This window comes from Coenobita brevimanus, chromosome 32, assembly GCF_032717465.1.
Source record: "Coenobita brevimanus isolate Jiangsu-jjx chromosome 32, ASM3271746v2, whole genome shotgun sequence".
Classification (NCBI taxonomy): domain Eukaryota; kingdom Metazoa; phylum Arthropoda; class Malacostraca; order Decapoda; family Coenobitidae; genus Coenobita; species Coenobita brevimanus.
The window spans coordinates 9,181,772-9,207,231 of record NC_136985.1 but is presented as its reverse complement, the minus strand read 5'-3'; the positions used below and the strand labels follow the sequence as shown (position 1 = coordinate 9,207,231).

Genomic DNA, 25,460 nt, shown 5'->3' with positions numbered 1-25,460 from the left:
CCAAAAGTTACTGGTGATTTAGAGGATAATGCTGATGATGATGTTATCCTAGCTGACACTTTTCTTGCCTAATTTGGACCACTCACCAGATGAGGCCAGTACCCGTAGTGTTGTGATAATTTGTCTCGTCAAGAGTTGGTTGAGTTGCAGGTTGTTGACCCTGAGTTGAAAGGTCTAGTACTAACTCTGCTTGCAGGTGAAGAAGAGTCAAAATGCCGGTGCTTCTACTTGTTATTATAGTAAAGTCAGGAGTACTTATGAGGGAAGTGGAGACCCCCAACAGCATCAGCCGACTGTGAATGGGAGGTTGTACATCAAGTTGTCATCCCTCGTGTTTGTAGGCAGGATATCATTAGAGTGGCTCATTGATTCCAGTTTGGCAGGACACCTTGGAGTGAGGAAGACTGTGGCACGCATTTTTGAAACACTTCTACTGGCCAGGTATCTTTCAGGGATGTTTCCTGGTATTGTAAGTCTTGTCACACCTGTCAAGTTGTGGGGAAGTGTAATCAGACCGAAAAGGTTGCACCTCTAGTTCCCATTCCTCCTTTTGAGGCGCCTTTCACCCGTGTGTTGGTTGATATTGTGGAGCCCTCTTCCTAAGACTTCCTCAGGATTTTCTTATGTGTTGACCCTGATTGATATGGCTACTCGTTATCCTGAAGCCATTCCCACTTAGAAATATCTCAGCAAAGAACGTGGTTAAGGAAATGCTAGGGTTTTTCACAAAAGTTTGGTCTGCCCAAGGAGTACAGTCAGACCGGGGAAGTAATTTCATGTCAAATGTTTTCAAGCAGTCTCTGAAAAGAGTTGGTCATCTCCCAGATCACGCTCTTCAGCTTACCATCCCCAGACTCCAAGGAGCTGTTGGAGAGATATCATCAAACACTCCAAATCGATGCTCAAGAAATACTGTTTGGAACATCAGAAAGACTGGGATAAAGGTCTTCCATTCACTGTGTTTGCCGGAAGAGAATCTCCAAATGAATCACTGGAGCTTCTCACCATTTGAACTACTGTTTGGCCATGGAAATAAGAGGACCCCTTAAGCTACTCAAGGAATGCTGGCTGTCGGAGGAAGATGACGTCCAACCTGCTTGGAGAGTATGTGATGAAGTTCAAAGAACGGCTGTCCACTGCTTTACAGCTGGCGAGAGAGAATTTTTGGAGCTGCTCAGGGAGAAGATGAAGACTTGGTAATGGATAAGAAGTCCAGGTTACGCCACTTTCAGCCAGGAGAGATCAGGTTTTGATTCTGCTACCGGTTCAGTGGGCAACCTCTTCAAGCCAAGTTTAGTGGTCCTTATTTCGTGGAGAAGAAACTCTCAGTGATGTCAACTATGTCATCGCCACACCAGATCGTTGAAAGAACAAGCAACTTTGTCAATTTAAAATGATAAAGTTATATCACAGGCAGGACGAAAATAATCCAGTCTGCACTGTAGCTGTTCCACCCGAGTCTGCAAGTGAAGCTCTCCCATGCAGTAGCATCCTGTGTGATATTTGGGGTCAGAATCCTGATATCATGAATGATCTCCCGACTAAGCTTTCTCACCTACCTCCCAAGGAAAGGCAGGAGTTTTCGGCATTACTGCAGGAGTACTCCGCAAGTGTTCCGTGCTACTCCAGGAAGAACCACTGTGTTGATGCATGATGTCGATGTTGGAGACGCAAAGCCAATTAAATTGCCTCCTTCTTACACGTGCGTGACCCCAGTGAAAGTTCCTCTCATCCAGAAGGAGCTTGGCTACCTGTTGGACCACAAGATGATTGATTGCCATGTCCAGAGCGAGGTGGAGTTCTCCTGTCACTCTAGTCCCTAAGCCAGGTGGGTCACAGCGGCTTTGCATTGACTACAGACGTGTTAATCAGATAACCAAAACAAGACACTTACCCTCTCCCTCGCGTGGGAAGATTCCATAGACAAGATCGGAAAGGCTAGGTACATAAGTAAGTTTGATTTCTTAAAAGGATACTGGCAAGTACCTATGACTGAACGTGCTAGGGAGATCTCATGTTTTGTAACACTAGGAAAGAAAATGTTATTGCAGATTGCTTATCTAGACTTTAGACAGATTGTTTTAGAGTAATAAGAAATTTCCTTTGTAAATTTCTTTTTCTTTGTGGGGAGGTGTTACATAGCCTATGATTTCATCATCCTTTGTGTAATTGTAACGCACAGTATGCTGCATGTTTGATCACGAGCGTGTTCTGCCTCAGTCCCCCCCTTCTACCGTTATAGTAGAGTAAGTCGTCCTTTCTGTTGTTCAGAGCGGGATTGTTAACTCTTTGTCCCCATGGCTTCATTTGCGCGTCCTTCTTACAAGTTGTATCAAGCTCTGCTGGCCCCTATATAATGAGCTCAGTCTCTGCATCATTACCACTTAGATCTACTCCTCATTTTGTTCACATCTCTGTCCTCCCCTGTACAGTTATTGTTGTGAGTGCTCAGGAAGTCTGCAACCATCTAGCAGCTGTGTAATTTGAGTATAACTGTTATTGCATTTTCTCTTGTACTGTGTAGCATAGGGTTAATTTTTAGGCCTAATAAGGTTTTTGTGATTTATGTAAAGATTCTTATTGTCAGCAATTATTAATAATAGTTTGTATCTGTAATAATTTATCTTGCATTAACTCAGCATTACCCAGTGTATTTTCATTTTATCAGGGCTGACTTAGGTAAATTTACCCTTGCTAATTTCATGTTAATAGAGGCTATTCCAGTTAACCATATATTTAACCTGTTTTTTGCCATTACATTATCTTTATGAGTCCTGAATGTTTTGTTGTTAGTTTGAACATTAAACTTTAACTTGTAATTTTACCTAACTCTTTTGTTTTGAACCTGGAACTTTACGGGACAGTAGTGATTTTTAGTATTGTCACTTAAAGTGTACATTATCTTTCGCTGTTCCGTAACCATATATATATATATATATATATATATATATATATATATATATATATATATATATATATATATGACCACAGAAAATCACGTGGTGGTGAGATAAAATGGCCAGAAGATGAACAGCTGGTGGCTCGCCTAACCTACCACCCGCGGTGAGTGAGGTATTGAAGGGCATTGTCCAACAGCCTATATTTACTACCATGGCCTTGGGCAAGGATCACGTGATTACTGTATCATCAACACTCCCTCCCTCTCTCTCTCTCTCTCTCTCAAGCTACAATAAATTACTTTACGCACTGCCGACAAAGCATACGTTATCATACAATTTAGGCCTACCTGTAACTCTCTCTCTCTCTCTCTCTCTCTCTCCGAGAGAGGAGGGAGAGAATGGAGAATAAGAGAGAGAAGAGGGACCGATAATGTTATACATTACCTCGTGACGTCATTCGAAGGGACGCTTCTTGTGCCATTCCCCTATTTATTCTCTCCCCCCCCCTCTCTCTCTCTCTCTCTCTCTCTCTCTCGTGTGTGTGTGTGTGTGTGTGTGTGTCTGTGTGTGTGTGTGTGTGTGTGTGTGTCTGGGTGCAGGTCCCCTTTATCGCTTTCTCTCTCTCTCTCTCTCTCTCTCTCTCTCTCTCTCTCTCTCTCTCCGAGATAGAGAGGAGGGAGGGAATGGAGAATAAGAGAGAGAAGAGGGACAGATGATATGCATTATCTGTCATTCGAAGGGACGTTCCTTGTGCCATTGCTCTATTTATTCTCTCTATTCTCTCTCTGTCCCTCTCTCTCTCTCTCTCTCTCTCTCTCTCTCTCTCTCTCTCTCTCTCTCTCTCTCTCTCGTGTGTGTGTGTGTGTGTGTGTGTGTGTGTGTGTGTGTGTGCAGATCCCCTTTCTCTCTCTCTCTCTCTCTCTCTCTCTCTCTCTCTCTCTCTCTCTCTCTCTCGTGTGTGTGTGTGCAGATCCTCTCTCTCTCTCTCTCTCTCTCTCTCTCTCTCTCTCTCGTGTGTGTGCAGATCCTCTCTCTCTCTCTCTCTCTCTCTCTCTCTCTCTCTCTCTCGTGTGTGTGTGTGTGTGTGTGTGTGTGTGTGTGTGTGCAGATCCCCTTTCTCTCTCTCTCTCTCTAGTGTGTGTGTGTGTGCAGATCCTCTTTCTCTCTCTCTCTCTCGTGTGTGTGTGTGTGTGTGTGTGTGTGTGTGTGTGTGTGTGTGTGTGTGTGTGCAGATCCCCTTTCTCTCTCTCTCTCTCTCGTGTGTGTGTGTGTGCAGATCCTCTTTCTCTCTCTCTCTCTCTCTCGTGTGTGTGTGTGTATGTGTGTGTGTGTGTGTGTGTGTGTGTGTGTGTAGATCCCCTAGCACTGGTGCGGGGTTGGCAGCGTCATGGAAGGAAAATTAGTGCCACTCCATGTTGTCCGCTCGCGTGTATTCTGAGCGTATATGGGGGCAGTGCGTGGGTGGTATCGAGAGTTGCCACCTTCCCCTCTTTCCCATGCAAACTTCAGCCACCTACGCCTCGTGGCGCGGTTTTTGTACGCCTTTGAATATCGCGCTCGTTTGAGGCCTATCGTTTTCGACTCTGGTAAGTCCCAAATGAGGCCTGTCACTGTCAACAGGTTAACTCTCCTCCTCCTTCTGGCTCCCTTCTACCTCTGTCTCTTAGCTGCACTGTTGCATCTTTATCTTTTTTCTATCACTGCTTCAATAGACACTGCTCCTCTGAGCTGTCTGCTTGCATTCCTCCACCAGCACGTAACACCCGTCTAGCAACAAATGTAACGGTAGAGGATTTTTATCCCACCGTTGTTCATCAGTGTAACGATGAGAAATTGGATTTCCCATCGTTGTGGTTCTGTTTAACTTACTCGTTGATAATACAAAGGGTACTCAACTTAGTCTCTCCTCAATGACTGATAAAGTATTCACCTAAGAAAAACAAAAGGGGAGGGGAGTAACTCTGACTTTGAAGGATAAAGGTTAATTGCTTAAAGGATATTTTTGGTAGCGTTTGTATTTTTTTGGCCGAGTCGTGAATAAGTTAGTACCACGTGTGTTAGTCGTTCCCAAAGCGGAGGAATCTTGAACTGGAAGGGGAGCGAGTCATGCTTGAGAGGACATAATTCCCTTTGTTGGATATCAAAATTGCATATACTTAACTCTGCTTTAATAATTCTATACTTGTTAAACAACAGACATTTTTGAATTACATGACCTTTAATAATATGAAAAAAAAGTTGTAAATTAAGTAATAGTTTGGGCGATAGTAATACAGTACTGTTACCAAGCGAAACAATTTGAATATTTAACAATGACTCCTGAGTTCATCACATTACATTCTCGATTATCAGTTATTCTTGGGCTCGTCTATAGCCTTAAGACTGGGATATTCAATGACATGAATTGTCTTTTCGGGCTGGCATAGCCTCGAACCAACAATATTCACTCATGAACTATTACGTCGGGGCAGTCTAAACTCATCACACAATTCACTAATATTTCATAATCACTCGGGCTTGCTTAGCGTCGAGGAACAACTCGAAATTACATTTTCTTACAACCACTAAATTCACTTCAACACTCCCAATATTCCTAACCTATTAATAAAAGAAGCGGGGAAAAAAACGGTTGAGTTTAAATTCGCTTTTCCGTTACATGATTGCATTAACTTTCGAAATTCTGTACCTTATCTACTATAAAAAAAAAAAGGTTCACCTGATTGATTCATAATTCAATTGCTACTACATTCAGTTATAAAACTATTCGTGGGTAGTGTAAGTGTGTGTGTACATCAAGTCTATGGGCAATATCACATGATGGCCTCATGCAAGTCCCAAAGTCACGGTGTCTGTGGACTGAAGCAACGTCTGTTATCCGCAACGTCTGGATAGCCCATGTTACGTTAAGCTTTTAACAACATTACTTCATATTGTTCACGACAAGCAAGAATTAAAACAAGCAAGGGGGAGAAAGGAGGAATGTGTACAGCTCACCTGAAGCAACGTCTGTTACCCGCAAAGTCTGGATAGCCAATGTGGCTTATCGGGCACACAGGGACGCTACTGCTGGATCAAATGAGACTGTGTTTTTGTAATATGGTGGGTTTTAATTCTCTTCACGATTTATATAGTAGACTACACATGACGTTAGGACTTTTGATTGAATTGGGGAAAATTTGGGATTCAATCCCTACTACAGTTAAATACTGAATTTACTGCCATCCCGCCTGAGTTTGGGGTAGCTTATGCCATCTAGTGATGGCTAAGGCAAGCGGAACTACTTGGTCCTCACAAATTACATTATCTTTGCCTTTTCTGACAATTAATTTCACATACTTGGATTCTAGCAGCTTCATTAGTAAGCATTTCACAACAATGATACGGAAAGAATTGCATACCCATTATTATTCTGTTTAAGGTTTAAACTTGGCGCCCGGCAACGAAGCACCACAAGCAAGAGGATGCCGCCCACATCTGCTACTCGTTGCTCACCAGATGGGGGGGGAACTCCCATAGCTCAACACTTCCAGTTACACTACCTATGCATAGATACAGAGATATATACATATAAAAATAAAGTTGTATCTCTATCGATCATTAACACATGAACTACTACTTAGGACAGGAGCCTTATAGACTAGTATTCAGATTACACTCTTAGAAATTACAGTACCTCTAAACGTGTACATGAATATTAAATTTGTGGCATTACACAAACTCCCATCTCTTTTCTGTCCAGCTCCCTAATGTGAGAGTTAATCACTACTCGCAGTCTTTCATTAATGCAACAGGACAACTCTGGGACTGTCTTCCTTTGTCTGTATTTCCTATTGTGTATGATCTCCAATCTTTCAAACTCAGTGTGTCCATGAATCTCTAAATGATTAGATCTTGAACTTGGCTATCTGTTAACCTTGTTTTTGTTTTTACCTTAAGGAACAACTTGCAGGCTCCCGGCCTTTGATTCCTTCTTCCTTGCATAAAGAAAAAAACTCATACATACAAGTGTCCAGACAGACACTCGTAATAATTATATAGATGAAAGAGAAATGCATTGTGATAAAGATGGATGCCTTTATGCAGTGTTACAGACATACAAATGTCCCTCATCTACTTCCCTATCTTCCAGAAGGAGAATTTTGAGATGTAGGAGGAAGGTAAGTTTAGTCCCCAGTACACCGGGTTCACATTTCTGATGAGCAGGGATTTGCAGTTACTGGTACTACCACTAATACTACCTTGATCAGTGATCACACACACACACACACACACACACACACTTCTGTGGCATGTGCTCTCCCGATACCCACCACACATAGCCTTCAAATGTACTCATAGGATAGTGCACTGAAACTAAATATGAGTGTAGGTGTATTAACGAATGTAACTGTACATCTTAAGGACCTGGCAGAGACAGGTTGGTGAAGGAGACTGTATAATCATTATTACTAAAAGCCGTGTCGTTAAGTGCCTGCTTTATCACCCACAGTCAATTAGACGCATACTCTCGCTGGTTGAGGATGCTCTACAGTACACCTGCAAGCACTAATTTCTACCCCCTTGTAGCCGGAGTCGCGGTCAGTGAGCAACCAGGCGATCGAACACCCCACACCCACCTCCCCGACCCCAACCCCCGTGTAAACGTTGTTGAGCGATGTGGAATGGCCAAAGCTGGTGATGTTATAATATGACATTATTGTTTTTATAGACAACCAAAACCAGTTGGGGTAAGTATATAAAGGTATTTAATGTGTGCTGTTATCCATAACATGTAAGAAAGGCACGAAAATGAAAAGACCTACAATGTATTGTTATTGTCTATATACTTATGTCCTATATTGTAATGTCACAAATACGTATAGCATGATGGACAAGATGTGCTGGAAGATATGGTGTTCTTATCCCATCCATTCTCGCCCCACCACCACCACCCTTCTCTCTGGGTGTCTGTCTCCACAGAACGTCTCTTTTACCCTCTCGTCCTCCACTCCCGCCCTTTGTTAACCAACAAAACCTAAGTTAATAAAATTATCCGTCAGGTACTGATCATATTAATATTACCATAAACTTCTGTATTGAAAACCAACAAATCAGTAACATACAATACTTTGAGTTACCTGCCAACTATTTCATCCTGTTGTAAGTTGTTTCGTGACATACACAATGGAAGTTGGACCTTGTGTTACAAGGTCATACGATTGTTTTTCGTTAACACAGGTTGTGTGTTTTTTTGGACACTCCATTAAATCATATAAACGTGGCAATTTAGGCCTTACATTATAAACACATAAGGTCTAAATGTCATTATTGAATGAAAGGAACGAATCAGGGATCGGCTCTGACGAACCACAAACTCTCTGCTTTAGCAAAAATAGTTCGACTTCTTGTCACAACAGTGACAATATTATTATGTATACTATTGAATGTGGGTCAGCTGTATACATAATGAGACATTGTGTCACTGTAGTAACAAGAGGTCGGAATATTTTCGTTAGAGCGAAGAGTTTGTTGTTCGTCAGAGCCGATTCCTGATTCGTTACGTTCATTCAATAATGACAGGAACATAAACTTTTCGTATTTATAATGTAAGGCTTAAATTGCCAATTTAACATGAATTACTGGACGTCCAACACCACACAGCCTGTGTTAACGATCAACAGCCATATGTCCTTGTAATACAAGGTCCGACTTGCAGTGGGTATGTCACGTGACAGCTTACAGCAGGATGAAATAATTGGCAGGTATATCGAAGTATTGTATGTTATTGATTTGTTGGTGCTTAATACAGAGGTGTATGATAATTACGATAATAGCTGACACATCATTTCATCATTACCTTAGTTTATGTTGGTTAACAAAGGGTAGGAGCGGGTAGGTGAGACGTTTGGTGGGGACGGGAGCTCAGAGAGAAGGGTGGTGGAGGTGACAGAAGGAATGGATGATAAAAGCCACCATATCTTTCAACAGATGCAGTTCCCTGTACTATAACTGTAACATAACTTAGGACGTAACACTGTAGGTCTTTCATTTTCGTGCCTTTTAATGCCTTCATATACCTACCCCTACTGGTTTTGATTGTCTATAAAAACAATCATGTCACATTATAACATCACCAGCTTTAGCCGTTCCACTTCTATCCAACAACGTTTACACTGGGGTTGGGGTCGGGGAGGGTGTGGGGTGTTCGATCGCCTGGTTGCTCATTGGCTGCGACTCCAGCTAAAAGGGGGGGAAATTAGTGCTTTCGGGTGTACCTTTTCGTCGGCGATTTATTTATTTTTTTACACCTTCCTGTCCTCTTTTGTATTGCATAAATCCTACCAATTTCGCCTAACTCTGCACAAATAACGTAGACAATAAAGTAACCAACCATATCCAAAAAGATGTCCATAAGGAACTGGTGGTATGGAGCTTCCTTCACGGACGAAAATCCGAGCCTTTGTCATCTAACCTTCAGGTACTCATTGCCGTAAAGCTCTATTGATAATTTTGTTTCATATTAACTGTCCTCATTATTCCCTTCACTTGTTGTTAGTAAGTTAAAGAACAATGGTTAGGATCTGCCTCCCCCATAAAAAATGCAGAATGGGAGAGCATGAAAAACATGAAGACAACGAATTTTAATTTTATTTGAAACTTTTTTACAGATAATGAATGGAGGAAGGAAAAACAAAGGAAATAAAAATAAGTCCATGTGGCTAAAGGCATCCTCCATTCATAAAATATTTATAACAACTGAAATTAAATTGAAGGAGATTAAATGTTTGTGGGAAGCAACTCCCAGGATGTGAATTCCAGAGAGTAGTAGTTCTGGGGATAAATGAATTTTGATAAGCAAAGGTTCTGCATTGCGGGGGAGAGAGTGTGAGTTCATGGGCGCTCCCAGCTGCCCGAGTATTTCGGGAGAAAATGTGAAAGAGAGGCACAATTGAAGCCAGTTCGTTTAAGCACTTACGGTAAAAATATCGATAAAATAATGCTAAAGAAGCAACATCTCTACATACTGATAATGGAGGAAAGTCTTGCGTAATGGCAGGATTATTGATTAAACTAATGGATTTATTTTGAATTTTGTCCAACTGCCTCCATGTACCGCACCACATCCACTCCACAGTGGTGAACAGTATTCGATCTGAGAACGCACATGATTTGTACTGTATATTGTGGCCATCTGCTCGTCAGTGAAGAACTCAGGAATTCTGTACATTAGTCCCAATTTTTAGAAGCATTTTTAGCAAGGGATTTAACATAAGCTGTCCAGCTTAGGCTGGGGTTTAGAGTAACACCTAGGATATCAATTGTAGTTGATATGAGAATACTGACATCATTTAAACTTATGTGAGAGTCTGAGGGATTCTTTCTGTTGTAGAAATTAATGTAATTAGTTTTCTGAGCATTAAATGAGACCAGTTTTATTTTGTCTGCATTGATTAATTTAAGAAAGGTCCTGGTTCAGAGAAATTGCGTTTTTTGGGGAGAATTCTAATATCAAATTGTGTAAAGGAGGTACTAAATGTGAAAGAACTATGAAGGGTCGAGTCATCGCATAAGAGTGTATAGGGTTGTGAATGACAGATAGGAGGCCCTTTATATGAATGAGAAAGAGGGTTGGCCCCAAAACTGATCCCTGAGGTACGCCAGCATTTATGGAATGAAACTGAGAATAAATTCCATCCACCATGACCCATATTTTTCTATAATGAAGGTAAGAAGAAATTAGAGGAACCAAGGCCATAGTGTGACATCTTAGACAATAAGGCCCGGTGCCATACTCTGTCAAAAGCTATTGATATATCAAGTGTTATTGTGTGTGTTTCACCGTGTTGGTCTATTGTTTTGTTAATCTGATGGGTAAGAAGGCAAGGAATGTCTGCAGTTGAATGTTCTTGTCTAAATCCATACTGCCAATCATTAATTTATTGATTTCTAAATGCTTTACTATATGTTCGATAATCAGTGTTTCAAAAACTTTACCGAGACTGGAAGTTATTGCAATTGGTCTATAGTTTGATGGTTCAGAAGTTATCCCCTTTTTAGCAACAGGATGGATATCTGCTTCTTTCCAGGAGGCTGGAAAACTTGAGGTACGGATGCATAAGCAGAAAAATTTTGCCAATACAGGAGCCAACACTGAGGAGCAATTTTTAAGTACTGTTGATGGAATTTCATCTTGACCAGTAGCTTTGTCTGCTGAGAGATTCTGTAATACAACTTGTACGTATCTGGTGTGAACCATGAAAGGCGGTATATGAGGGGAATCAAAATCAAGTACAGGAATATTGTGATTTTCAGTATTTATGGTTGAGTTAGTTGGAAAAAAAAAAAAAATGTCAACAAGAAGGTTGGCTTTTCCACGTGGGTCACTTACTAGATTTCCATTGAGAGACTGTAACGGTGGAATGGAAGAGGTGGTAATGAAGTTAGTTTTGAATGAATTAAGGGCTGACCAGCATATTTTATCATTTGGGTTGTTTAGTAGTTTGTTAGCGTGTCTATGTAGAAAGCTTGATTTAGAAAGATTGATAATAGTTTTGGCATGGTTCCTGATATTTCTATAATAGTTAAAGGCTTCTTTGGTTTTGGTCCTTGTATAAGTGATCTAGGCTATTGTTTTATGTTCTGTTACTCTAGCACAATTGTGGTCAAACCATTTAGGACAATTACATCTTTTTCTGTAACTATGATGGGGAATCAATGTTTCCATGCCGATTTTAATGAAATCCTGTATGTGGCCCGATGTGGAATTTGCATCCTGGGAGAAAAACGAGGTCCAAGGAACATCCATGAAAAAAAAAAAAAAAAAATGGAGTCTCTCCCAGTCTGCCCTGTCGTAGTACCATTTAGTCACCACGACAGGTTCAGAGCAGGAGGGTGTGGTAGGTGTTAAACTGGTGGCTTAAATCAGACAATGATCCGAGGATCCAAGGGGGGACTTCACTTCGACATTATAATTATCTGAATTGGTTGTTAGAAACAAATCCAATATGTAGGTTTCAAAATTTTTGTTCTTTCTGCTGCCCATTTGTAACTCAATCATTATTTATAGTAATTGTAACTAACAACTGGGTAAAACTAAACTGTGTAATTAACCACAAATACTATAGTGACTGTATGGAACCTTAATCCAACTAATATTAGGTAATGAGCTGCTGAACAGCAAGAGGAGGAATGGGACTTTCGGAGACTGTAGTGTATTTAAGTCCGTCCCAAAATAATAATAGTGCTCATCAGTTTCATCCTCTGTCAATTTGTCTTTTATGGGGGGGGGGTAGATCCCTGATCATTTCTTATTATAACCGATAGAGTATATTGCAGAAACTATCCTGGTCTGTCAAGCACTTTACAACGCTGACATATTTTACGAGTACGCCAACCCTTGATATCTCATGACAGTCTTGTTCCGTGATGGACCGGCCCAGAGGAGTCAGTCTAACAGAGTCAGTGTCACTGACAGACAGGTCAGAAATTAGTCCTCCTACAGTAGAGCCTTCAGGATGGTTACAGGTACTGTACCTTCCTAGGATCCTCCAAGATGATTAACATGGATTATTGTTATATTCACAATGATATGTTTGGAATATGGGTGTAGCAGAGAGGAAAAGTTTGAATGTGATGGAGATGAGGTGTCTGAGGAGTATGTGTGGAGTGACGCGTATGGATTGGGTGCGAAATGATGAAATGCGAAGGAGAACTGGAGTCGTTCGGGAGATGGCTGGTAGAGTTGAGCAGAGGGTGTTGCGATGGTTTGGGCATATGGAGAGAATGGATTTTTTTTTTTTTTTTTTTTATGTGTCCGACTCTGGGCATAGGCTTCACAGCCTGCTATCAAGGCCCAGCAGTCCTCCTACATACCATACACCTCTACATGTCACCACTTCGGCGCTAACACCCACCGTCCTATTGAATACATGCTAGGGCTGTCTCATACAGGACTGGTGTATTGGTATTAGCGGGGGTATTTTTATGATATGTCGGCGGGTCTTCTGGTAGATCAGTAAAGCCTGATTTAATGAAATTCAAATCCTTAAACTGCTCCCTGCCCCAGCCGGGATTTGAACCTGGGCCCGTTAGGACCGCACGCCACCTCTCTACCGGTTGAGCCACCACCTCCCCCAAATGAGCGATTGGTGAAAAAGATAACTAGATCTGATGTGAGAGGCGTAAGGCTGAGAGGAAGACCACGAATAGGATCGATGGACAATGTGAAGAGAGCGATGGATGAGAGAGGGATGTCTGTTGAGCAAGGAAGAGTGGCTGTGCGTGACAGAAATAAATGGAGAGAAACTGTGAATGAATAAGTGATGACGCAGCCTTGAGGGGATATTCTCCCGCATTTGGTCTGATCAGCTAGTCAGGTTAGGTGCGGGTAAGGGGATGGGTCTGTTATGATGTGGCAGGGGTAAACCAGTTCTGCTGTCGGGCCCTGCTGCGGATGTCACTGATTGCATTGCGCAGTTGACCCTTGTGCGGTGTGATGCGGTGAGGATCTGTCCGTTCTCCCCTTTGGGGCTAAGATGCGAATGAATGTGTTTGAATGGATGAGTAAATGGGGAGTGTGTCGTCCTGTCTTGGCTACCTCCCTTTCCTTGGGGGAAGCAACCTAGGCATATAATAATAATAAAAAATGTTTATGCCAAGAGGCCAGAGTGTCTGACGATAAACAGCTTGGCTGTTTTCGTTTCAAAGAACCCGAGGAACGTAATGCCAAATTCTCCACCATCTGAGCACGTTAGTAATCAACGCAATTACTTGGAAAGCATGTTTTGATACTGAATAAGATAGGGATGTACTTTTATTCAATTAGACAATATATTATACAGAAACTCAGGGACCAGTTTAAGCAGTTACTAGGACAGGGTACTAATGAGTCACTTGAGATGTATTTTCATCTACTGGTATACGAGATCACATTCTGAAGATGATGAGTAAACTATATGTTGAAAGTGAAATCATTCACATTGTCTTCAAAGTGGATGGGTTCGCCAGCACGGCAATCACCCCTTCATTATGAAGTGTCTCCCCAGTTGAATGACATAGGTTGTGGGTTGCCAGAGTAACTAATACATCGCAGTGAGTGGTTTAAGAGATATGCAGTGGTATCCTGCTGCCAAACAAGAAAATTATTCCGGAACTAATGTACATTATACAAAGCTGCTTAATAATTACATTGTGATATAGTGCAGTTTTTTTTTTTTTTTTTTTTTACCGACTGACAAGAATTCCTCTTGCCGTGAAGGAGTCAGAAACATCCTCAATGAAACTCCTTCTGTAAAATATGTAATAAAAAATTAATAATAATCGTCAAATGAGAGGAAGACTGATATGAAGAAGGTAAAGGGATTTGCACTCAGGATCATAAACGTAGACAGGATATATTGTTACTTATGCAAACTTTTGCCTTATTTTCAAAAGCACAATGGCGGTGGTTTCTTGATATTCCTGAAGAGTTTTTAGTGTCTTCCATTCCAGATTTCGCCGCCAGTTTAGTCCTGTCACACTTTTCTGTAACCACAAATCAAGACTGGCTGGCAACTGATCGAGGCACGAGACTCCAAGAGATATCTCGCGATTTTCGTGTAACTGTATTTTTTGAGTCCCACAATGATTATTTGGCGATTCCAAGAGTACTGGCTTCTCAAGCATGAAAAGGAAGAGGATATCCGTCCCATGAGACAATGTTTAATTTTGCACAATAAACCGTGGGCAAGGAAATGAAATGACGTTGCTGGAATAGTGTGTTGTCTCCTGTCACTATGCTCGTACTCCAGGATGTGGTTCCGAGCTGACGTATTCTCTGACAAGCTTTGGCATCCACGTTTCTATCCAGCTGCCAGCGCTGAATCCATCTGTAAATCGAGGAGACACTTGCACCAGTCTTCAGGGCAATGTCTTTCACTGATACGCCTTCCAGCCACATCCTCACTATATGCAAACGATCTGCCATCACAGATGGGTATAGAATTAGGCACTTACGAGTTTACTTTACAGTGTCAGACAAACTACTTATCCAACGTTATTTATGTGCTAAGGTATGATACAAAAATTAAATCAAAATAAACTATCATTAACTTCTTGTACGATCTTGTGATGTTGGAGTAACAGAGATGCATATTTGCTCTTTCTTTCTCGCACACACACACACACACACACACACACACACACACACACACACACACACACACACACACACACTCTTATTTACGTACTTTTTTAATGCAAGAAAGAAGGAACCAAAGGCCAGGAGCCTGCAAACCATTCCTTCCAAGAAAAAAAAAATACAAAAGAGCGCCAAACTCAAGATTCATTCATTTCAAGATGCCTGGACACACTGCGTTTGAAAGACTGGAGATCATAGGAAGTAGGAAATACAGACAGAGGGAGACAGTTCCAGAGCTGACAAATACCATAAATAAAGGACTGGGAGTAACTGTTAACTCTTGCATTAGAGAGTTAGACAGAAAAAGGATGAGAGTTTGTTGCTAGTCGGGTGCTACACACCCGTCATAGAGGTAGAGGGATGCAAGCAGAGAGTTCAGAGGAGCAGTGACAATTGAAGCAGCGATAGAAAAGAGATAAAAATGCAACAGTGCGGCGAAGAGACAAAGGTTGAAGGAAGCCAATAAGAGGAGGAGAGTTGATGAACACGAAAAGCCTTTGACTTGACCCTACTAAGAAGAGCTGTATGTGGGGAGCCTCCCCACACATGAGAGTTGAACTCCAAACAGGGACGAATAAAACCCCTGTATAAAGTCAACAACTGTGCGGGGGTAAAGAAGGTATGGAGTTGGCTTAGAACACCCAATCTCTTGGAAGCAGATTTAACAAGAGATGCAATATGATTTTTCAAAGATAAGTCCCGAGTGAATGAAACTCCAAGCATGTTCAAGTATGATGCAGGATGGAGCTGGGTATTATTAATCATTAGAGGGTACTCTTGTGGAAGATTGTGTCGGGTTGATAGGTGTAAAATCTGAGTTTTTGATGCATTAAAAACAAGATTAGTTTTACCCCCGTCAGAGATACGAGCCAAGTCAGACATTAGGTGTGCCATAGCCTCATCCCTTGTTAGTTGAAGTAACTGCTGAGATGGACGTTGAGGGAACTGAATGGAAAGGTGAAGGGTGGAATCATCAGCGTACGAGCGGACAGGGTTAGATGTACAGCTTAGAAGATCGTTGATGAATAAGAGGAAGAGAGTTGATGATAGGACAGAGCCCTGAGGAACACCACTGTTGATAGATCTAGAAGAACGATGGCCATCTACAACATTAGCTATAGAACGACCAGAAATGAAGCTATAGATGAAGGCACAGATAGATGGATAGATACCGTAAGAGGGCAGTTTGGAAATTAAAGATGTATGCCAGACTCGATCGAAGGCCTTTGAGATGTCAAGTGCAATGGCAAAGCTTTCGCCAAAGTCCCGAAAGCAGGATGACCAAGAGTCGGAAAGGTAGGTGAGAAGAGCGCCTTTGGAGCATCCCTGATGGAACCCATACTGACGATCAGAAAGAAGGTTGTGATAGGAAAGATGCTTTAAAATTTTTCTATTAAGAAATGACAACGGTCACCCTTCTTGGGCACTGGCTGAATGAGAGCAAACTTCCAGCAAGGAAAGGTACAAATTGACAGACAAAGACAAAAAGAGTTTACCTAGGCAGGATGTAAGCACAGAAGCACAGTTCTTGAGGACAACAGGAGGGACTCTGTCATGCCCATATGCCTTGTTAGTATTGAGGCCAATGATGGCAGAAAATACATCAACTGAAGAAATTTTAATGTCAGCCAAGAGGAAGTCTGAGGGGGAAAGTGATGGAGGAAGAGCACCGGAATCGTCTAAGGTGGAATTGGAGGAGAAAGTCTGAGCGAAGAGATTTGCTTTATTAGTAGAGGATATAGATACAGAGCCATCAGAATAGAAAAGAGGAGGGAAGGATCATGAGGTAAAGTTGTTAGAAAGGTTTTGGCAAAGTGCCAGAAGGAGCGAGAAGAATTTGAGTTTTGAGAGTTGAGAGCATTTAGTATGGATGAAATTATTTTTAGCAGAGGGAAGAACAGCCTTAGCACAATTCCGGGCAGAAACATAATCAAGATGTGATTCAGGGGTGGGTTGGCTCTGGTACCTTTTAAAGGCCCTCTCATTGTTGCGGACAGCAGTAGAACAAGCGTGATTAAATAAAGGCTTTCTTGCATTAGTGAAAGGATATGAGAAAGGAATGTATGCTTCCATGCCCAAGAGAATAACCTCCACAATGGAAACAATAATCATTCCATGGAAAATGAAAGAAGTACTACCTGAGCGCCTCCCAATCTGTAGCTCCAAAGTGCCACAATCGACGTTTCTGTAGAGGGTCCACAGGCCGTACCGGAGCAATAGGACAAGTTAAGTTAGTAAGGTTGTGATCAGATGAGCCCAAAGGAGAGGAAAGATTGACAGTGTAAGGAGAAGGATTAGTTGTAAGGAAGAGGTCAAGTATGTTGGAGCTCTCTTCAAGGCGGTCAGGGATACTGGTAGGGTGCTGTACAAAACTGTCCTTCTGCTATAGAAGACAATGCCTGCCATATTCACTAGGATAGTGCGTTTCTCATTGTCTTTGGTGCCAACGTATGTGACTGTGCGGACTAATGCTAGATCCACAAACATTACCCCACAGTTGGCATATTAAATCCTGGTATGATGGGAGAACTCTATTTGGGTGTGCCTCTAATATCTACACCTTTCTCTGGCCAGTTTCCGAGCTTCTTCAAGATGAATTGTTCCTTTGCTGAAGAGGGCTTGTCATTATTCTTTGTCCAAGGTATTGGTTTCAATTAGGGGGAGGCGGTGCCTCAATCGGTAGAGAGGTGGTGTGTAGTCCTAACGGACCCGGGTTCAAATCCCGCTGGGGCAGGGAACAGTTTAAGGATTTGAATTTCATAAAAATCAGACTTTACTGATCTACCAAAAGACCCGCTGTCATGTCGTAAAAATACCCCCACTAATACCAATACACCAGTCCTGTATGAGGCAGCCCTAGCATGTATTCAATATGGACGGTGGGTGTTAGCGCCGAAGCGGTGACATGTAGGGTCTGCGGTACATAGGAGGACTACTGGGCCTTGAAGGCAGGCTGTGAAGCCTATGCCCAGAGTCGGACACATTAAAAAAAAAAAAAAAAAAAAAAAAAGGATCTTTTGGTATGATGTTGCCTTTCTTCAGAGTTGTCCTTACGTGATCTATATCTTTTCTTCTGTTCCCCTGGGTTGCGACGTGCTGCAGGAGGTTGGCCATACAGAACCTGGCTTGGAAGTGGTGCTCTGGCATGCAGAACACGTGTCCGACCATCTAGAAAATTTTAAGGACATCATGGTTTCTATGCTGGTTGACTTTGCTCACTAGAGGATTTGTAACTGAGGGACTTTATCACCCCATTTGAATCCTAGGATGCATTGTACCTATTGCATGTGAAATGACTCAAGCTGTTTGATATGAAGCTTGTTTGTAGTCTTGTATTCAGCTCCGTAAAAGAGAGTGGAGAGGCATACAGATGTATATACTGAAACATTTCTCTCGTTTCTCAGGCTGATACATTCAAAGACACTGGGTCTGAGATGTCCAGAAAAAGCCGAGACGTGGTTGATTCGTGCAAGGACTTCTGTATCAATGTTATGTTCATATGTGAACACATATCCAAGGTAGGTAAAATTCTACACCTGTTTTACATTTTTGCCGTTTATCTGAAATGCATGAGGCTCTGCTAGGTTGTTTCTCTGATATATTTTTCTGTTTTACTGATGTTCAGAATCCCATTGCATGGTATATATTAGAAATGATGGCAATACTCTGTCGTAGAGCTTCTGCGGTATGTGTAAGGATAGCATAGCTCTCAGCTCTAGAAGAGAAGTCTTTGACTGTGACTGAAGACGTCCGATATTAAATAAGTTACCGTCTTGACGGAAATGGATCTTTATTAATCAGCATGATTCATTTGTTGGTGACTTGAAAGGGCGACTGCAATGAGACAGATGTTGAAAATGACAGGAGCCGGAACACATCCTTGCTTTATTCCAATATCCACTTTGACGGGCTCAGATTTGCTCCCACCTGTGGACACACGAACATTCATTTTGTCATGCAGACTATTCAGGATGGTAAAAAAATTTGTTTTCAACTGCAATATATATATACAATTCACAGTTCTGTTTGTGGCATTTCTCTTGTATCTGTCTGGCAACAAAGATCATAAGATCATATCACAGGAACTTTTTTCCCTAACAAATCCATATTGTGTTTCAAGAAGTGTTGACTCAGTCGGATGATTTTTCAGTCTGGATAACATTATCTTGGCCAATACTTTGCAAGCATTCACCAGGAGGGAGATAATTCTACTGTTGTCACAATTTGAGCAGTCCCATTATTTCTTCTAGATGGTTACAGTATCAGACGTACGCCATTCAGATGGAATTTGTTCTTTATTCCAGATATTCAGAGTTAGATTGTCAAGGCACTGGTGGACTAACTGTCCACCCTCAATGATTAATGCAGATAGCATTCCATCAGTGCCTGCGTTTTTGTTATTTTTTATAGATCGGATGGCCTGAACAGTTTCTGCAAGTGTAGGTTGGACATTGAAACCTGCTGCTTGAGGAGCATTTGGTATGTCATGAAGGATATTTTGCTACCCTGGGTTGCGTTGTGCCCATCTTTCTTGGATTGCTTCCTTGTCTTTCAGGCGCTCTTCCTTGGATGAACGTATAGTGTCTATGTTGTGTTTGGTTCGGACTTAGTTTTTATCGACTTGTAGAATCCAGGTTCGTCATAAATATCAGTTAGTCTTTGCAGTCCTATTGCTTGCTCAGCTCACCATTTGATTTCATGTCAGGCAGCCTCCTCTGGGTTTCATTTATAAGATCTTGGAATTCAGTTTTATGGATGAGCCAACCAGTTGTTATGTGCTCTATTCTTCATTGCAAGAAGGTAATGTATGTCCTCAGCATGATCATCAAACCAGTCATTATGGCAGTGGGTTAAGAAATATAGGGTTCCTTCTGCGTGCCGTGAGGCATTGTCTTAATGTTTGGCCATTCTGTGTTTAGGTTTGTTGTATTGTTGCTTTGGTCAAGTGGTGGGCATTGAGACAGCTTGTCTGTAATAGTACTGCAGAAGCCGTTACAGGTTGCTACATCCTTTAACATAGTAAAGTTTATATTCTTGGAGGATGGTCTACAGTGCAATTCTGGGATTATGACCAGTTGTGGTTTGGCAAGTATAATGTTATGATCTACTGAGCACTCAGCACCTCTCATGGATTGGGTTATAAGAACTTTTTGATCTCGTTGCCTTACACTGACATAATCAATTAGGTGCCAGTGTCTAGATTGTGGATGCATCCACGTGTCTTTTGTTTATTCTTACGTTGAAAAATGGCGTTGGTGATGACCAGACCGTGTTATGAGCATAATGAAAGCAGTCTAAGGCCATTGTTGTTCATGTTACCAATTCCATGGAGGCCTATAATGGCTTGCCAGAGGTATTATCTTTTCCAGTTCTGGCATTGAAGTTTTCAAGCAGGATGAGTTTGTCATTATGTGGTTTTGGGGAAATGGTAGCATCCAGAGAGTCGTTAAAGGAATCATTGGCGGTGTCTTCAGAGTCAAGCATTGGAGCACAGGCACTGATGAGTGTTTTATACTGACCTTTGAGAGAGGTTTGTGCCAGGACATCAGCATCTCTGATATACCTACAGGTGATTCTTGGATCTTCTATAGTAGGTCTGAGTATCCTCTCCAGAAATAATTATACCCTTCTCCTCCTTCTATTAGCTTGTCCTCTCTGGAGAGGTGAGTCTCACGTACAGCAGCAGTGTCAGTTTATTATCGTTTTAGTTCATGGGCAATAAGGGCAGTCATACGGCATGGTCCTGGGGCTTGGTCAAAATCAAGCATGGTCTGTATATTCCTGGTCGCAAGAGTCAGAGGGATTCTTTTCGTTCTTTAACCGTAATGTGGAATGCCTTGACAAACGCGGTTATTTGCCCAGGTGTAGAACAGCAAATATTTAGGTTTCCTTATCTAAACCCCTCCCCATCAGATTAACCAGCTTTGTGTCCTTTTTGGCTGCTTAGTCTCAATGGATACTGCTGAAGGCATGGCATGCTCCTATGCCATTATGCCAGCGACCACTGGGCCAATGCAGCCAATGTGCAGGACTCGAGCTAGCGACTTCCACCCTCCACGGTCTGTCACCATCACCGTATCCTGTCGCCGTAGGACATTTAGTTTTGATAATTGGGTTAAATGGGAGATGAATATAGCTGTGTGCTTGTACAATGAAAGCATTTGGTGTGGTGGTGAGAGTGCCAGTCCTACTGCCACGTTACTTGGCCATTCTTAGTCTGTGACGGTGGCATGAAGATTCACAGCGCCTATCTACTGACCAGGGTTGCAGGAGTCTGCCCAAGCTCTGGCTGTCATACCCTATCTTCTGGAGGACATCACTCACGAATTTCACATTCGGGGTTTACTCGTGTAGCCTTAACGCATCCAAGGGTGGATGGGTACACAGTCTGACCCCTCACTGACGGCCCCTTCAGCATGGGTAACCCTGTACATCTGTTGAGGCAAGAGGGATCTCCCTCCGACCAATATGGCCCACCAGATTTATGGGGTACGCATGCACCCCACCATGAAAAGGTGGTTCCTGTGGGAGGTTAGGTGCACACACACACACACACACACACACACACACACACACACACACACACAGCACAAACTTCCATGAACTTCTTTTCAATCCTACGGTTGGAAGATGCTAGACTACAGTAGAAAAATATTAGTCCACAGTCCACCAGGTTTACCTTCACATGAGCCAAGGGTTGCAACTAATACAATACATACAGTATGGTATAAATATATATATCAATTTTATATGTTTATGCAGATTATCTCATTTTAGTACTCAAGTTCACAAGGTCTGAGTTTGCCTTAACCCAGACTATATTACGCCATCACTGGACTAGTTCCCCCATTTTACCTTACCGTATAGTAAATTGAAGGTTCTTTATAGACTGTGCATAATCCGGTGGAATAAAGAAATATTGCTGCATTAATATAGAGGTAACAATACCCCTATTAACTCTTCTTTGCTAAAGGATAAGGAAATGTGAGTATACAACCTCCCAGTGCCTGTATTTCTTCCTGCAGAAACAGATTTGTGTAATGACAAAATAATAAGTCTTCATCTTTTATCCTAAGTCTGACTTCTGATCCTCGAAGATACAGTAATAGGAGAAATATATTCCACTCTCTCAGTGAGTATCATACTCCATTAAGGAATAAAGTGTCCTTTTTTTCTCTTTGTACCGAGGTTCTTCACAAGGACGCCTTTGTGTGGTGATACCCATATGACTTGGTGACTCCACATCCTGGTTAAACAAACGTTCCTCAGCTAATCTCGCCTTAACTCGAAACGAGGATGGTGGACTTCAGATGAAACGCAGTTTCAGCCTGCAGTTCACCGGGTTCCCAGCCCAGATGAACCTGGGGCAACAAACACTCAGGATACACATCGTCAATTTCGAGGAGTGTGTGAAAGTGGCTCAGTTGAGTTGTTCTTACTGTTAACACTATACTGCTGTGGAAGGAATACTCCTTTCTTTGAGGGTTTCTGTGTAACGTGCGGATCACTGACGTTTGAAGAAATGAGCTTATTGACTGTGAGCCGATAGGCGAAGAAAGGTAGGCTAAGAACCATACCTCCCAAACATTATGTCCAGAATATTCAGGCAAGATATCTCTTTAAAAATATATTATTGATTAATTGAGTGATTAACTGAAATAAAATCTTGCGGTGAAGCTGCCAGAGTCAAATTCCAAAATAATATGAACATAAACTTCAAAGTGAAAAAAAAAAAAAAATGGGCTAGATGGCAAGTTTATATAAAACGATGAGCATTGCAACCGATCGGTGTATATAATGGCCTACTTACACTGTTTGCTGTAGTTAAATGGAGTCAATCTTGGAGGACGACCCATGCCAATAATCGAACATCGATATTTCTGAGATATCACGGGAGAGCGTGTGTCTTGGCTGAAGAGGGACGTATGTGGATGTTGATATCTGTGAGGTGGAGTCAAGATTCTGCAACTTTGAGACGTGACTGAATGTGAATGAGGCCCATTCAACTGAGCAAACTTTGGTTAGGTTATTCTTTATATTGATCAGATACTCATATCCGTGTAGACCAGATATTCATTCTTAGACCTTCAGTGGAAAATTTTCTGGAGAAGGGAAAGAAGTTGTATGCAGCTTTCATGGATTTGGAGAAAGCATATGACAGGGTGGATAGACAAGGATTGTGGAAAGTATTAAGAATATATGGAGTAGATGGGAAGTTGTTGAATGCTGTGAAGAGCAGGAATGATGGTGCTAAGGCTGCAGTGCATGTGGATGGTGAACTGAGTGATTTTTTCTCTTTGAAGGTTGGGTTGAAACAGGAATGTGTCATGTCTCCATGGCTGTTCAATCTGTACATGGATGGGGTAATAAAAGAGGTACAAGGTAGGGCAGTGGATGTTGGAGTGGCCCTAGTGAGAGAGGGTAGTGTTTGGAAACTCCCTGTACTGTTGTTTGCAGATTATACTGTGTTGTTGAGTAAAGACGAAGGGGAACTGCAAGGCTTGGTGGATGAGTTTGGGAGAGTGTGTAAGAAACGGAATCTAAAGGTGAATGTAGGGAAGAGTAAAGTGATGGTCTTTGAGAGAGGTGAAGTCAGTGTATGTACAGTGAGGTTGGATGGTGAGGAAAAGGAAAATGTGAGTATGTTAAGTACTTGGGTAGTGTGATGAGTAAAGATGGAGGTTTGGAGAGTGAAGTGACTGAATGGGTACAACAAGGAAGAAAGGTTGCTGGTTCCTTGAAAGCACTGATAAGAAACAGGGAAGTGAGCATGGAAGTGAAAAAGTTATTACATGACAGTATTGTGATACCAACTCTAACGTATGGAAGTGAAGCTTGGACCTTGCTGGAGGGACACAGGTCAAGAGTGAGAGCAGTGGAAATGAGTTATTTAACAGGAGCCTATGGAGTCACATGGAGAGACAGGCTGACAATTGAGGATATAAAGAAGCGTTGTGGTGTGGATGTGGATGTGATAGGAAGCGCGAGGAGGAACACACTGAGGTGGTTTGGCTATGTGGAGAGGATGGAGAGTCAGAGATTGGCGAGGAGAGTGTATGTGAGTGAGGTGGAGGGGGGGAGAGGGAGGGGGAGGCCGAGTATAAAATGGAGGGATGGAGTGGAGATGTATATGAGAGAGGGGGGTGTGAGTTGGAAGCAGGGCAGTGAAATTGTGGGGGACAGGGCGACGTGGAGGCGATTTGTTTGTGGCCACTCTGTACGGGATTGAGGCGTCTGACATGTAGAGGTGTGCGGTATGTAGGAGGACTACTGGGCCTTGAAAGCAGGCTGTGAAGCCTATGCCCAGAGTCGGTCACATAAAATATATATATATATATATATATATATATATATATATATATATTTGGGTGGTCCTTATCCAGTACGACCAAAATTCTATTTCGAAAATTCAAATGCCATACCCATTCAAAACATTCTAAATAGGTTAAAAATACTGTATGTGAAATATTTTTGACAAATAATTTTTAGAGGTTGCTCATTGCCCTTGAATATCACTGTATAAGTGTCAAACCATGTATTATCAGAGGGTTTTGTATCTGAAATTTTCTGACATTTTGAATTTTTCAAATACGATATCAGCTCACAGGTCACAAACGGTTGATTTTGGAAAAAGGTAGATATATTTATTAACTAATCTGAATTGCTTCAAAGCAAGTTATAGATTTTCGATGAACACTTAATTGTAATACCAGTAAACGACTATCAATACAGTCACTTCTGCATTATTAAATGACCAGTATGTCACCAACCAAATCATTGACATTCATTGCTGCAGGCGTCGCTTAACTCCATGAGGAACTCTGCGTCTGTGGTCGGCCACAACTTGTAGGATGTATTGCAGCTGGTCTTCATACTTCGTTAGACGACCGGAGAAGGCCTCGATAAGTGCAACTGCTCGTTCAGCGTGATCATTGGTTACTGTGAGTTTTTGCAAACATGCCAGCGCCTTTCCGTATGTACGATCTTCATACCATTGGTCAACAGGTAACTTCAAAAAGTCATCATCGATTTTGTCTTTTGAAGAGGTTCTTTGTCTGCTTCGTGGCGAAATCAGCGACAGTCATTCCTCGAACGTCACCAATCGCAATGGTCACTCCCTCGGGACGATCCTCCATACCATCATTGAAATTCTTAGCTTGCACCATATGTTTCTTGACTTCTTGACTGACTTTATCATCAAACAGTGCAAGACCCATCAGCTCTTCAGTCAAGTACCACAGATGAGAAGCAATTTTCTTAGCCATTACTCTGGAAATCTCCTTGTTGATGGTGGCATAGTCGACTAAGGCCTGCAGCAAATGCAGGTTGTTCTGTGGGGCGCTCACTGCGAGTGGTGCTGTTATTCAGGCCTTGACGTAGAAGCGTGTGTAAAACACACACAG

General features: G+C 42.0%; 1 protein-coding gene across 1 annotated transcript in view; it reads left to right on the top strand.

Moving 5' to 3' along the window:
• LOC145395588 (uncharacterized) overlaps positions 1-24,907 on the top strand; it is a gene marked incomplete at its 5' end in the record, with an annotated part of 30,674 nt that extends 5,767 nt beyond the window's left edge. Inside the window, 3 exons of the mRNA XM_080269159.1 lie at positions 7,609-7,627; positions 18,462-18,575; positions 24,854-24,907. Coding sequence (XP_080125285.1) covers positions 7,609-7,627; positions 18,462-18,575; positions 24,854-24,907 — 187 coding nt within the window. The remainder of the gene's footprint in view (positions 1-7,608; positions 7,628-18,461; positions 18,576-24,853) is intronic.
• Between the last annotated feature and the right edge of the window lie 553 nt (positions 24,908-25,460).